Below are 14769 nucleotides of genomic sequence, written 5' to 3'. Positions count from 1 at the left end.
AAACAAAGAACAATAGAAAAAAACCCATAAAAACAGCACTAGATAAAGGAACAACGATGGCAAAGAAAATAAACCTAGAGGGGAACAGAAACTTGCTTTGCCTCTTCTTCAACAAGTTTGCCTTTCTGTCCTCCTTATAGCCGAACCACGAGCCTGCATCTTTCCAGGCAACAGAACGTTGGACCTTAACTACCAATGAAACATAGCAATTGCCCTTCCATGAAACCCACCCAGATACAAAAAACATACCACAATGGTTCTAGTTGCACCGTTGAGCGCAAACACACAGACTGTGGAGGACAAGGCGAGAGTTTTTGCAAGGCAAGGCCTTTAAGGACCCAAAGCAGTCACAAGTGGCCAGTCCTTTAGGGGGGCTAGATCACATACAGACCATCTTTTTGACGCAGAATGGATGCACTTTCCATTTTAAAATTATTTTTGGCTTCTGAGAGCTGTAAGGGTTAGGGTAGTGTTATGACGTCATCACGGGAGAGGAGGCCAAAAATGTTTGGCTTTTTTTTTTCTTTTGGGTCATTTGAGATCGTTTTAATCCACCTGTTTTGTATTTTGGAGGGTGTAGAACCATCAAAAATAATCATTGGCACGTTTGTGCCAAAGGGTGGATTAGTGTAGACAGTGAAGCAGTGACTTTACTTGATCTCTTTTAATATGTTGGGGTTTCTGTCCACAGTTACTGGGTGTCTAATCCTTTCACTGACTATCTGTAGCCCTAAATTGCCTGGATATAGGAAATTAAAATTGCCAGTAGCAATTCCGTACCCCAAAGCTCAATTCCTGCAATTTAATATTAACTGAGCTTAAAATATAATACCGTTTTAATCATTTCTGGCATTTTGAATGTTCTGTATTTTTTTTCACCGTGTGCTTGTGAGAAATGACACTGAAGGTAGAAATACATAAGTGGTGCACAGAAGTTCAACATGTTTCTAGGGTGGTGAGACGAGACTTGCTTCTATATTGCTTGCTTCAGATTTTTAATCAAACCAGCTCTTGGCTGCGTAAAAGATTTGCCTTGTTCCTAATGCAAGTTTAAACCTTAAACTTTAAATTTTATTTTAAATTTAAAATCCAATTAAATTTAACTTTAATTTAAAACTTAATAAAAAATTGAAAGTTAAAATAAAATTTAAACCATTAAATTTAAATTTTAAAAGTTTAAACTTGAGGATGTAATCATGTATGTGTTTGTGACTTGGATCTTGATAATAACCTCTGCCAGAATTTGCATTTCCACATTAAGTGCTTCACCTTTGGGGTGCAGCATCATTTGTGTTCTTAAGATGTCTACAGTAGAAATTCTTCCACAGCCTCATATAACCACCATCCACTTGGTCTTTTCTAGCCTTCTGAGCCAGGCAGGGACCTGTCCAGCAACACTGACAAACTATCTATTACTGAGAGCAGAAAAAGAGCTGTTCTCAAGATTGTTAAGCTGGAAGCAAGTCTGTGGAAGATATTGCATCAGCCGCCAGGCTACAAAGTTTTAAATAGTGATGGGTGCATCTATTAATTTTTATTTCTTTTTTTCATTCTTCAGTTGATCTTGTTAGAGCATCAGCGGGAGAATTTTCTGTGTGTTTTCAAAGCTAAATGCGCTTCTGTTTGCAAACAATATGGAGCATTTTATGCCCTACTTTGGCTAATAAATACGAGGGATTTCCCCCCCCAAAAAAATGCCTTAATAAACACATTTTCACATATATTTTAAAACAACTGAAGTGCACTGCAAAATTCAACTGCTGTTTGAAAATATACAGTATCTGCAAAAACAACTTAATAAATTGTGGTTCTGACATGCTGGTTCAAGAACGCAAAATGCATCTCTCCATTAACCCTTTCAGAACTGCTGCCTCCTTTTTTCTAGAATATCGAAAGTTATGTTTTCTTTATGTTGAATTCCGTCCCTAGTAACTACCTGGATTCATCTATGTTGTTCTCTGGATAACTGTGAACATGGGTTTGCCATTACTTTCTTCTTTTTTCCAACTTTCCCATTCAATTACTAACCAAATCTGACCCTGCTTAGCTTTCTGTGATCAACCAAAATCAGCTATCTCTTTCTGTAAATACGTATGTAGCTCTTGGATTCTGTAGCTTCTCAAGATACTGTTCTTGCTGGAAGAGAGACTGTGGCGTGGTGGAGGCAGGGAAGGGTTCCTTTAGAGATCCTATACTATCCTAGTTCTAATTCATGCTGGGTTTGTGGTACCATCCCCCTTTGATGGAAGAGATCTGATCACCTTCCAGGAGTTGGTGGGCCCTAACCCAGAATTTAAGAGCCAACCTTTTTTTTTTCTCAGAAAATCCAGAGGTGATCCTCTTGGAATCAGCCAGTTCTTCAGCCAGACCTCTGCCCTACAACATGTTTCCCTGTCTGGAACCAAGCTCCCACCAGAGGCTTTAAGGTAAAGGAGAGATGAAAGCATTGAGCTGACTCCCATGAGGGGAGGGGCAGAAAGAGGAAATATGGCCATGACATGGGAAACTGATTAAGGGGAATGTGTCAGTCTTGGACAGTTGCTATTAGGGCTAATTCTTCACTTGTTTCTTTTTGGTTTTCTGAAGAGCTTTGCTACAAGCTTTGGCCAACAACACCCAACTGAAGAACCTGCACCTGGACCTCACTAGTTGTGAGGTAAACAGTGATTTCCTGGAAGCACATCTGACTGATGTTACAAGACAGGGTTCCAGAACTTGCAAGTGAAAAAGCTGGACATGCATTGGGAACACAATGTCACAGTTCCCTCTCCCCTTTGAGATTCATCTAGGAGAGCAAGGGGAAGTTGTTCTAAATGTATTTCCTGTCACTGTGAAAATTGGAGATATAAGATTCCATTTCTGTATCCAGATATAATTTCTGAAAAAAAATCACATAATTTTCTGGTAGCTTTTTGCCTTTAAATCAAAGCCAAAGAGGATATACTCACTTAGTAAGGTTATGTTTTAATAAGTTCTGCTCATTAAAGCAATTGCATCTTTTTTTTCCAGATTTCTCTGAGAAAATGATGTGCCTGCTTTAATGAAAAACAATAAAAGGTTCTGTTTATGCAAGGTCTACAACACTTCTTTTGGACTGATTTTGAGATATGCCATGAGAAAAGGGGACTAGTTGAATTTGGAAGGACTGGTCTACCAATTGCCCCTAGTCATGGTAATGCTATGCAGCCTCCAAGGTTAGGAGGAGTGTGCCAATGAATATAAGCTGCTTTCAGTAGCTACAGGGAAGAGCTATTGCTTCACAAAAGCTTCTGAAAATTAGATGGATCCTAACATCTGAATAGCCTGATGTTACTGTATCAAAACTATATAACTACCACTACTATGATCTTCATTTCATAGCTGAGATCGGCAGGAGCCCAAGTGATCCAGGATCTGATTTCAGATGCTAGCTCAATCTGTGACTTGAATTTGTCAGACAACGGTAGGTCTATTTTTTCTCTGTTGCAAAGCCCAGCCTGTTGAGAATGAGGGTGGTGATGTTTCCTACATCTTTCATTCCCACACTAACCCAAGCAGTTGTCAACGTATATGAATAGTTGTCAGTATAATTGTCTCATTCTGGCCTTCAGCTAGGATCAGTAGGTTTTTAAAAAAATCCTTTGTGGGATATCCAGAGTGCTCATTCGGTTCACGCTATCTTGCTAAGCATCGCTTTTGGTGGAGGTCTTTGCTGATGGATGCTCTGTTCTCATCTTCCCTTCAAGAGAGATTCTGCATGAGTACATGAGTACAATCTGAAAGCCAGTTTGGTGCAGTGGTTAAAGTGCTGGATTAGAAACCAGGAGACCATCAGTTCTAGTCGTCTCTTAGGCAGGGAACCAACTGGGTGACTCTGGGCCAGCCTCTCTCTCTCTCAGCCCAACTCACAACTGTTTGTTGTGGAGAAAACAGGAGAAGGGAGCATTACGCACACCACCTTGAGTTCTAAAAAAATAAAGGTAATATATAAACCAAATAAATAAATAAATGAGGCAACCTGGTGCCATGGGCATCAATGTTCACAAATACTGCCTTTAGGACCTACCAGTTTTCCTGCCCCACTTAACGTCTTAATTTTTTAAAAGATACATATTTTTAACATTAAAAGGAGGGAAAGGAAGACAGATTGCAAAGTGACAGCTTCTAGCATCATTTTTGTTTCCAAGGAACCCTCTAGATCCCCCAAGGTCTTTATCTGAAGATAAATATGGTGGCTGGCTGCATCCAGTGGTTGGCTTGAAAGTATGGCCATCCATCCAAACAGAAAGAAAGAGAGGCAACCCACATGTGGATGGGAACATCCTAAGATGGTTGAAAGAGAATTAGACCACAATCTCAGCCGCTTGCTTTCTGGGGTGGGGGTGAGGGAGTGTATTGATTTATTCTTTAAATGTATATGCCCTTTGCTCTTTTAATGTCTCTGGCTGGCTTCCAAAAATTTGATAAAAACTATAGTGAAATCTCATTAAAAAAAGAACCCTAAAATATCAAGAATGGCCATACAATTTTGTGAATAATCCCACTGAGCCTCCTCCCGTAAAAGCCATTTGGTGAGAACACGTCCATTGCATGCCTTCAGCCTTTCCAGGGTGCCCAGTGGCTCAAAACACTTGCATCCTCCTGAATTAAATTCCTGGGGTTCCTGTTTGAGCATCTCTTTTCTGCAGGTTTTGATTCTGACATGGTGACGCTGGTTTTGAGCATCAACCGAAGCAAATCCATTAAGCATGTCGCATTAGGGAAGAACTTTAACATCCAGTCTAGGTAAGCACTCAGCACTCTGTTGGCATTAAAAAAAGCAAGTCAAAAATGAAGTAGTAGTACTAATAATACACAGATGTGAGTTGGGTCGCTTAGCAAGGTTGTGCATACACTTAATGGGGTCTTTAGATGATGGTGTAGTTCCAGGCCAGAGAAGACTTGCCTGTCTGTTGAGCCGGCTGCAGAGTTGCACACATGCGCTATTCTTCTCTTTGACTTTTGAATGGAGTAGTGCTGCTTCACGGCAGCAAATGCCACTTCAGAAATGTCAGTGTATCAGGGAACCAACTGGGTGACTCTGGGCCAGCCTCTCTCTCTCTCTCTCTCTCTCTCTCAGCCCAACTCACAACTTTTTATTGTGGGGAAAATAGGAGAAGGGAGCATTACGTACACCACCTTGAGTTCTAAAAAATAAGGGTAAGATATAAATCAAATAAATAAATAAATGAGGCAACCTGGTGCCATGGACAGGTTATCACTATCCTACAATTTAAGGGGCAGTTTCAATTCTCATTGGTTGGGACTCTTGCTTTGCCCTGTCTCTCACTTCCTCAGCTTCTGTTGTAGCCTGCTCCACGAAGAGTGCCCAAATGCAGAATTGTTGGCATGCGACCATTATAGGTCACAAGAGTTTGGAAAGCAACAGAGGTTTGTTGCCATGAAGAGTGAGAAGCTTGTGAGGATTTTCAGTACGCTGAATACAATGAAAAATGTTTAAAAATGTATGTACAGAAATACCTGAAGTGTAGGAGAAAAGGAATACTAGCAGTTTTAACAGTATAGTTGGAGGAAAGGATGTTTGTCTAGGAATGAGGAAATGGAATGTGAGGGAATGGGATGAAGCATTCTGTTGCTGGCCAGCTTGGAATGATAGCAAGTGAGCATTGAATGACTGGCAGTTGTCTGTGCTTAGCTCCTGGCCAGAAATGTCAAGCTCTGATTGGATGGCCTGGCAGTTGTCTGCACGTTCTAGACTTGCAAACATACAGGCATGGCTGTGTTTGTCTTGATGTCTGAATATATGTGCAAATAGTTAAAACAGCCTGGTTGGATCTAATGTGTGTTTTAATTGATGCGAGAAAGTTTGAGAGACCAAAGACCAGTCACCTGAAAGACTTCAAAACTGATTTAATAACATCTATCCCACCTGTCCACAGCTGAGGACATTCCCCAAGTGATTTACCACTTAAAAAGCAGTAAAAGCATCATAGATGTAGCAAAGTGCAAAAGATAAAAATAAAAGTAATACAGGTCTCAGTAAACCCAACTTGATAACAATAGCAAAGCTCAGAAGATGATCTTAATTGATAACAGGGTGGACATTCAAATATAACAGCCTAACCCAACCAGCAAAGGCATCTTGAAAGCAACATTTGGCCAAATACTTAAAGGTATATGAGTGGTAGGGGAGAATTACTATGCTCTTTTGATAAGAGCAGATTCATCCACAGAGTGGACCCAATAGTTAAAAAGGGTCTGCTGCCAGTGAGGATTAGAACCAAGATCTGACACTCAAATGACCATCTGGTCTCATAGTAAAGAAGTCATCTCTATTGGATTCAGCTGCTTAGGGCTTTAAAAGTGTAAACTTTAAAGGCAGGAAGTACAGTTCTTGCAAGATTAGAATAGATTCAATTTTTTTCAAGTCCAGACAGAAGTTTTCTAAAGCAGTTGAAGCTTCCTTATCAGATCAGTCTACAGAGGCAGCTGGAGATATCTTACAGGAGTTCCACCATCCATTTGATTATATGAATTAAAAGTCAGAGTACCCACATTCCTTTTGTCTCATTCCCCTAGAGAGACTCTAGTTGACACCTTACATCGGATTGTTCAACTCACTCAGGATGAAGACTGTGTAAGTAAGATGTCCTAAAAGAACAACTTCAGTGTTTGTAGTATTTCATCCTCTTTGGGGTAAACTTATCTGCATCCCTATTTTTGTAAATTTGAAGTCTTACAAAGTTCTGTGTCTATTTAATAACAGGCTGTTGTTGAAAATGTCATCTGCTTTCAAAGTTTGGATCACAGACAAGATCAACTTTGTATAACGTGATAGAATGAGGCATGCTAAACATGCTAAAATGAGGTTGGGTAGCGTGCTTCAGCTTGTTCTGGGAAAGCCAGCCATTGCCTCTGTATGTGTAATGGTATGTAGGAATGATGTTCGGAGACAGGAGGAAGAACCGCAGCCAGGGCAATGGTCAGATAAGAGGCAGCTTAGCCTGCAGCAGGAATGTGGGTATGGCAAATATCTCAGAAGTTTCTTGGGCTGTAAAGGCGATGGGGGAGAAATTAACTCAGACTTGCAAGATTCTGTTAAGGTAACCTTAGAATAAAGTAGAGTTAGTTCTGGGTGTGCTTCTTGTCTGGACTACCTTGCAAGGCTGACAGTATTTTATGTAAACTTGATTGTTCCATTTAACCTTATTACAACTTATTTGAGCAGTGCATATCATATGAACTATGTTTTAACTTGGATTTAGTCTGTTGCATGAACTCAGCCACTGAGTCAGTGGAAGAGTCCCAAACCTAATTCTAAGGCATAATATGGCTGCTTTATTTAAATATAATAAGTTATCAGAACACTACCATTGCTTTTCTGTTCAGCCTTGACAAGGTTTAGTATGTTGTGTGTGAACCAGCCTACCCGTTGCTTGTCATCTCTGATACGACCAAGATGGATGTTGGCACTTAGAAGGTTCTGCTTTGTTCTTCCCCGATTTTATTTCAGTCAGTTGAATCCATATCCGTGGCCGAATCTCGCCTGAAGCTGAGAACTGGCATTCTTCTCGATGGCTTAGGAAGCAGCAGCCATCTTGTGGCCTTGGATATCAGTGGCAATGCTATGGGAGACTTGGGTGCCAAAATACTGGCCAAAGCATTGTCAGTGAATAAAACTCTCAGGTGTGTTGGACTGATATCCTTCATCTCTATCGATTGATGAAAGAGTGGGATGAGGAAGAATGACTTCTTACGAGTTTGCAGACCTTGTGAAAGAACCTTTGTTTGCCAGAGAGCAGCTGCTATTCAGGTTTTGTCCCTCCGCACGGTCACCCATGCCCTGGTCACCTCTGGGTTGGACTACTGCAACGCACTCTACATGGGGCTACCCTTGAAGAGTATCTGGAAGCTACAGCTGGTGCAGAATGTGGCGGCGCGGACAGTTCTCAATGCCCCTAGGAGGGCACATATAACACCGCTGTTGCGTGAGCTGCATTGGTTGCCAGTTTGTTTCCGAGTCCAATTCAAGGTGTTGGTCATCATCTTTAAAGCCCTTCATGGCACAGGACCAGGTTATCTGAGGAACCATCTTGCCCCGGTTGTTCCAGCCCGCCCCACTTGGTCCAGCAGAAGGGGCAGGTTGCAGACCCCACTGGTCAAGGAATTCCGATTGGTGGGGTCTAGGCAGAGGGCCTTTTCTGCTATGGCTCCCGCCCTATGGAACATCTTGCCTCCCGAGGTCTGGTGTGCCCCCCTCCCTCATGGCCTTCAGAAAAGGGGTTAAATCCTGGCTCTGCCAGAAGGCCTGGGGGCTGGATGGAGGCTCGCACCTGTGGAGATGACTGGTGGGGTGATGGGTTTTGGCTCCCCCCCTGGCATCTTGAAGGTTTTAGTGCTAAAATATACGGGGGGGGGGTAGGACATTTTTAATGTATGTTTGTATTTTAATTATTTATGGATTTTAGTCACTGTTGGAGGGATTGGTGTGTTCTTTTTCGTTATTGTCAGCCGCCCAGAATCACCTGTTGGGGGAGATGGGTGGCATACCAGTTCAATTAAATAAATAAATAAATATAAATAAATAAATAAATAAAGACATCTCAAGCCAGAAGGATCAAGGAGCAAGTCTTTGGTCTATGTCCCCAAAAGGTGGCACCACCTGACTGAACTGGCTGAGTTCAGAAAGCTGAATAGGGTTGGACTTAGTACTTGGGTGGGACACCAGCAGAAAACCTGGGAGTTGAAGTCCACACAGCTTAAAGTTGCCAAGGTTGAGAAACACTGCTATGGCCTATCTCAATAAAACTTAGTTCTAATCTGCTTGTGGAGTCGGTTTCCCGGTCTGGACAACCTCGAAAGGCTGACAACTATAACCTAGATCAGAATGCTGAAAAAACATCTTAGAAGAAACAGTGGTGAAGTATTTTCAGGGGAGGCGGAACAAATATTTATAATGAAGGACAACTTAGATGATGTGCACAATTGCTTGATGTCTGTACCAAGGATATATTTTTATTTGAAGCTCATCTGTTCATAGGACTCTAATGTGGGATAGAAACAGCACAACCTTAAATGGATTCCTTGACGTGACTTGGGCTTTGGAAAGGTGTGTATCTTTGTCTTTTTTTATTGTAGTAGCCAAGAGCTGAAAAAGTAATACAGAAAAAAAAGGGGGGGGGATATTTAGCAACTACAAACCTTGTCCCTAACATTTTTCTTACTAAGTTTCCAGGGCACAGGAAAATATAATGATAACAACAGCAACATAAACTGGAGAGGCTAGGATCAAATGGCATTTTTTGCAGGATCCATTTTTCATATGTTGGCTTTAAAAAAAAACAACTTGTGTTTGAATGATGCTTATTTTGTTTGTGAGCCCCCATAAGCATCATTCCTTAGCAGGAAATCAGAATGTAAAGCCTGAAACTGAGATTGAAATACATAAAATTGCCTCAGGCCACACAACTATGGGTTCTAAGAAAAAGTTGGACTAATCTCACAGGTTCATTCAATTGCCCATCTTGCAACATGATCTATACTGTCTTCTATCAGCAATAACCTTCTGCAGCCTACAAGCAGACAAGCCAGCAGTCTCTCTTCAGAGAATAAAAGAATAGATACCTGAAATCAAAGAGGGTCATATTTGGGCACCTACTACCAAACGTTTCAATTTATGGGGCTCTATTTTTGGTGATCTTAAAATGAGTCCTTTTTGAACAAAGAAACATTAAAGAAAGACTCTACGATGAAACTTCTGCATGGTAACTCATCATGCCGCTGAATTCTCTTAACCTTTGGTTGTAATTTAGATATTTTAAAAAATCTCACTAAAAGATTTAATTAGCTGATCAGTGCAGAAATGTCGGTGTTATAATCGGCATTTTTTTGGCAATGGGTACTGTAAACATCTTAATTATATTTAAGCATTTAATTAATTGTCATGGCTGCACTTCGGGCATTTTATTGTCCTCTGACTTCACAGTTTTTCCCTTTTTCATACCTGTGGAGCTGAATTCACCTGGTTACTGAATTAACCCATGTTCTGAGGGTGCATGATAAATTAAAACCTAACCTGTTTGTTTTCACCCAGGATGCTAAGTCAGGGTTCCTCAACCTCAGCAACTTTAAGAGGGGTGGATGTCAACTCCCAGAATTCCCCAGCCAGCCATGCTGGCTGGGGAATTCTGGGAGTTGAAGTCCACCCCTCTTAAAGTTGCTGAGGTTGAGGAACCCTGTGCTAAGTCACAAAAAAGACTAAAGAAGGTTGATGCCTGATGTAGTACGGAATGCATCGACTACCTGGCCTGGTTATAAATGATGTGTGAACCCAGCCATAGTATGTTTTGGGAGAGAATAACTGGGTTCACACAGCATATCACAGTATAATTTAGCTCAGGTGGTGGTAGGAGACCAACCACTGTGGTTGGTAAACCAGGGTTTATGGCTTTGCATCTTGTGCAAATCCAGCCAATTGTGACTTAAAATCCACCATAATTAAGCAGCTTTTAGCATGATGTGTTGAGCAACGCTCCATGTTCCTGATAAAGAAATCTGTAGGCTAGAAAGCTCATGCTACATTAAATGTGTTAGTCTTTGAGGTATCATAAGACTCTGTTCATTTTGCTGAATTAACAGTAGCAAATTCCTCAAGGTAAGAGCTGATTTCCTTATTTTCTGCCCCAATACATCTTTCTGCAGTTGGACCTAGAAAACAATCCCCAATTAACTAATGTCTACCACCGAAGCTGTTTTATATGTAGCCCTTTCTTCCTGTACATTCCTTAAGTGGAAAAAAAGTGTATTTACTTATTGGATGGATGGCTGGGTTTATTTATATTCCCCTTTTTATTCAATTTGAGGATGTGAGTTGGCTAGAACTACATAAAATGTGGGAAGCCAGAAGTATACAACTCAGGAATTTGAGTAAAAGCCAGTGTACTTAAGCATACATCTCAATATGTATTGACTTATACGGATCAATATTTGAAATGCTATGCCCCTTCTGTGTACCCCAGTGATTGGCCCAACACACCACTGTCACGGGCATTGTCCTCAAGAGCCCATTGTAACTTTGGGACAGCTAACGAATGCAGTGCCTGTTTCCCAGGAATTTCATCCTCAAGAAAATGCCCTTGCCTATGAATGACATTGCTGTGGCTTACCGGAGCCATCCAGAGAAAATGGAGGAAGTTGTGCACAAGGTAAAAAGGGGGAAGGGCTGCTGAAAGAGAAGGGCTAATAATTTGACCTAGGAGACAACCTTGTTCAGCTTGAAAGCCCCTTTTGAATGCTCAGATTCCACCAAAGGACTTATGTACAGAATTGATGTAACCACACATGTTCTAAGATGATGAGCATATGGTATTTATTTTGGGGTAAGTGTGAATGCTTGTCTTGGTAGAAGGGAAAATGCATATCTATACCTTGGGTGTGTGACACATGTGTATGTGTGCTACAGATGCAGTCTTACCTTGCAAGAAATCAGATTCAAGAGAATCTGCCCAAGGAGAAATGCGAGCGCCAGCTAGCCAGTAAAGCCAGCTCTTCTGAACAGGTGGGAAAACCTGGAGCCCTCCAACTTTGTCGCTTTGCATCTACCTTGCCTAAGCCTTCTAGCAAGGGCAAAAGATATTGCTTAAATCAGCCCAGGTCAAACTGCACATCAGTTGACTAGGAATGTTGAGAGTTGAAATTCAGCACATCTAAAAGATGCTGCTTGGAGAAGACTGATGTAAAGACTATGAGCTGTTCCCAATGGGTCCATCAAGATTGCCAGCAATAAGAATAAAATCCCTATTACGACAGGTCAAAATGTTGAAGTGCTTCACAGTTGTTATCTTCCAGGACTCCTTACAACAACGCTGTAAGGTTATTATTATGATCCATAGCAGATGGGGACACCAAGGTTCAGGAACAATTCTGGGTCCATGTTTGAGGGCAACCTCCTCAATGAAATGTGCCCTCTCGTTCTCAACCTGCAAACCTCCACAGTGGCCGACCTCCAATACAAACTGGGTTGCTGTTACAAATTAAATGTTACAATCTGAAGCAGGGGGGGGGGGGCTATTTACATTTCCCAAAACACTAGAGTGCTCTGGAATTGGAAATGTGACAATGTCTTTTTGCAAATGTCTCCCCCATAGAGCATTCAGGATGGGAAATATCAATGCTTTGTTGGGGTGTGGCATTTGCCCAACAATCCTGATCCTGATGCTGATCCTGGAGAAAGATTTCTTGCCTATAGCCTCCAAATCAGTTAATAAGCATCCCTGTCCCCCGATGAGTTGGACCCAATGGGTCCATCCAGTTTACAGCACAGGGTAGCATAGTTCCATCTGAATTCTGACTAGTGTGTGAAGGAACTGAAGATGATGGAAAACTTGAAAACCACATTAAAGCAGATTCCTCTTTTATACCCATTATCTCTTTAAATCTAGAAGGCTGGACAATCCAGCTTCTCTCAGCATTGGCCAAGGACTGCAGGCACTTCTATAAGGCCGCAGGTTCCTCACTAGTGGTAAACATTTATCAAGGGATCCCCTCCTTTCATTTTTAAAGGACCATTAAGCAATACTTTTCCCCAACTTGGAACGTCTACTCAGAGCGGCCTTTGGTTAGAGATTCTGGAAGTTGAAATCCAGTACACTTGGGGGAACCAGTGTAGAACAGGCTACAATACTTTGAATTTTATGTGGGACAATGAAGGTTATGGGCAAAGGAATAAAGGTACGGGTCATCTAGATTTACACTAGAAATGCATCCAGTGTATGTCCACACTAATCCAGAAGAAGCCTACCAGCCCTATTCCAACAAAAGTATGGCAGGTAAAATATTTAAAAAAATGTTTTTGAGGGATCAGACAGCCTTCTGGTTCAGTTTCATTTTCTAGTGCAGACATTCTTAGCAATGCAGCAAGGCCAAAAGCAGGGTCTTGGAACAGCTTTGTAATGATCTTGCTTTCTTTGTTAGGCAGTGAAAGATGCTTGCCAGTCTGTGCAGAAATACATTGGGCTGCTGAGCTGTGTTCAGGATGTGGAAGTTAAGGCTGATATACTTTGGGCTGAGGAAGCCGTCAAGGACGCAACCCTTTTCATGGATGTGAGTTTTTCTTCATTGTGTCCATTCATTTCTTTCCCTTCTGACACTTTTCTTGATTTGGAATACAGTATGGGCAGCTATCAGTTTCATTGCCCAGCCTGATATCCCCAACATACTAAGTCAAAATGGTCTTCAGAGTCCATTTCAGAGTTAGTTAGTTACGTGAATCCAGCCATTGTGGCTTGTAGGCCAGGACTAGTGGTTTACTTGGTGGAGAGAGCCCAAACAATTACAGAGTATTCAGCAAACAGTGATGAAAATGAACCACAGCTTAGAGTTTTGTGTGAATGAAGCCTCAATTTCTTTGCAGGGGGCATGCCATAAAGAAATCTATGATTAATGGCAGAATGTTAGGCCTGGGACTGAAGGCACTTTTTAAAATTATGTTACAGATTTAGGTATGCCTGCATTTTAATTTCTTACAGAGAAACTAGAGCTTTTGATCACCACGCGATTGTTGCATAATCTTCTCTCAAGGATCTAACCTGGGGCACAAATTCTAGCTACATAGCAGCCCAAGTGCCCCTATGTTGTTGTTGTTTAGTCGTTAAGTCGTGTCCGACTCTCCGTGACCCCATGAACCATACTGCGCCAGGCCTTCCGGTCCTTCACTGCCTCCCTGAGTTTGCTCAGTTTCATGCTCATTGCTTCAGTGATGCTATCTAACCATCTCATCCTCTGCCGTCCTCTTCTCCTTTTGCCTTCAATCTTTCCCAGCATCAGGGTCTTTTCCAAAGAGTCCTCTCTTCGCATTAGGTGACCAAAGTATCTGAGCTTGAGCTTCATTATCGATCCTTCCAATGAGCAATCAGGGTTGATTTCCTTTAAGATTGACTGGTTTGACCTCCTAGCAGTCCAGGGGACTCTCAAGAGTCTTCTCCAGCACCACAGTTCAAAGGCATCAATTCTTCGGCGCTCCGCCTTCTTTATGGTCCAGCTCTCACAGCCATACCTATAGAAGCCCCTATAGAAGTGCCCCTATAGAAGCCACAATGATGTCACTCATGACATGACATTCTCCTGTAAATGACATGCGTTGTGTAATTGACTGACATGAATGATGTAATTCACATCATTTGTGCAATAATGTCATAATGCACATGACCTCATTTCTTCACCCCACTTCATGGATGACAACGTGTAGCAGAAGAGTTAAACTTATGCCGGAATCTTGTGATATCATAAATAGCTTTCCTTGAGATAGTTATTCCAGCCTTAAAATGTTTGCTTAATGCTTGTTAAGTCCAGTGTTTTATAAAAAGGAGAATGTTTGGTCCAATAAATGTGTTCCTCCAAATTTATTGATGAAGTACACCTCCTACAATTCCTCACCATCAGCATGCTGGTGGTGGTAGGAGTTGTAGCTCTGATCTGGGGGGATGAAAGTTCCTCCCCCTTGCTGTCATCCTTCAGATATCGTTGAAGTCCACCTCCTTTCCTTGCTGATCACAGACCATGCTGGCTACTTGTGAAATCCTTTTGGATCTCTTTTCCAGCAGATTTTGCCCATTTTGCGGGAAGCAGGAAGGTCTTCCTACCAGAACTGCAAGCTTCAGCACAAACTGGAAAACCTCGTGGAGGAAGTTTCTCAGACCTACAGCAAAGAGATCCAGGTAGGGCTGGGCTTTGGTGTTGCAGTTAGCTGTTGATTGCAACCATCCTTTTCTCCTTGACCTTCTGGGGAACTAC

General features: G+C 41.7%; 1 protein-coding gene across 2 annotated transcripts in view; it reads left to right on the top strand.

The window, feature by feature from the left end:
• The window catches only part of CARMIL2 (capping protein regulator and myosin 1 linker 2), a 64758-nt gene that overhangs the window by 24505 nt on the left and 25484 nt on the right, over positions 1-14769 (top strand). The window contains exons 17-27 of one of the 2 annotated variants that reach the window (XM_088136028.1): positions 2322-2426; positions 2587-2656; positions 3361-3442; positions 4668-4764; positions 6559-6616; positions 7493-7665; positions 9020-9088; positions 11090-11183; positions 11441-11536; positions 12952-13080; positions 14580-14693. In XM_088136028.1, coding sequence (XP_087992154.1) covers positions 2322-2426; positions 2587-2656; positions 3361-3442; positions 4668-4764; positions 6559-6616; positions 7493-7665; positions 9020-9088; positions 11090-11183; positions 11441-11536; positions 12952-13080; positions 14580-14693 — 1087 coding nt within the window. Of the gene's footprint in view, positions 1-2321; positions 2427-2586; positions 2657-3360; positions 3443-4667; positions 4765-6558; positions 6617-7492; positions 7666-9019; positions 9089-11089; positions 11184-11440; positions 11537-12951; positions 13081-14576; positions 14694-14769 lie in introns of both variants that reach the window. The other variant, XM_025170609.2, reaches the window with a different exon arrangement.

Source organism: Python bivittatus, unplaced genomic scaffold (genome assembly GCF_059951505.1).
Source record: "Python bivittatus isolate LINGU-HERP-01145 unplaced genomic scaffold, Pbiv_v1 ctg000190_np1212, whole genome shotgun sequence".
Taxonomy (NCBI): Eukaryota; Metazoa; Chordata; class Lepidosauria; order Squamata; family Pythonidae; genus Python; species Python bivittatus.
The sequence above is the reverse complement of the archived record's forward strand: the minus strand, read 5'-3'. Positions and strand labels throughout refer to the sequence as shown.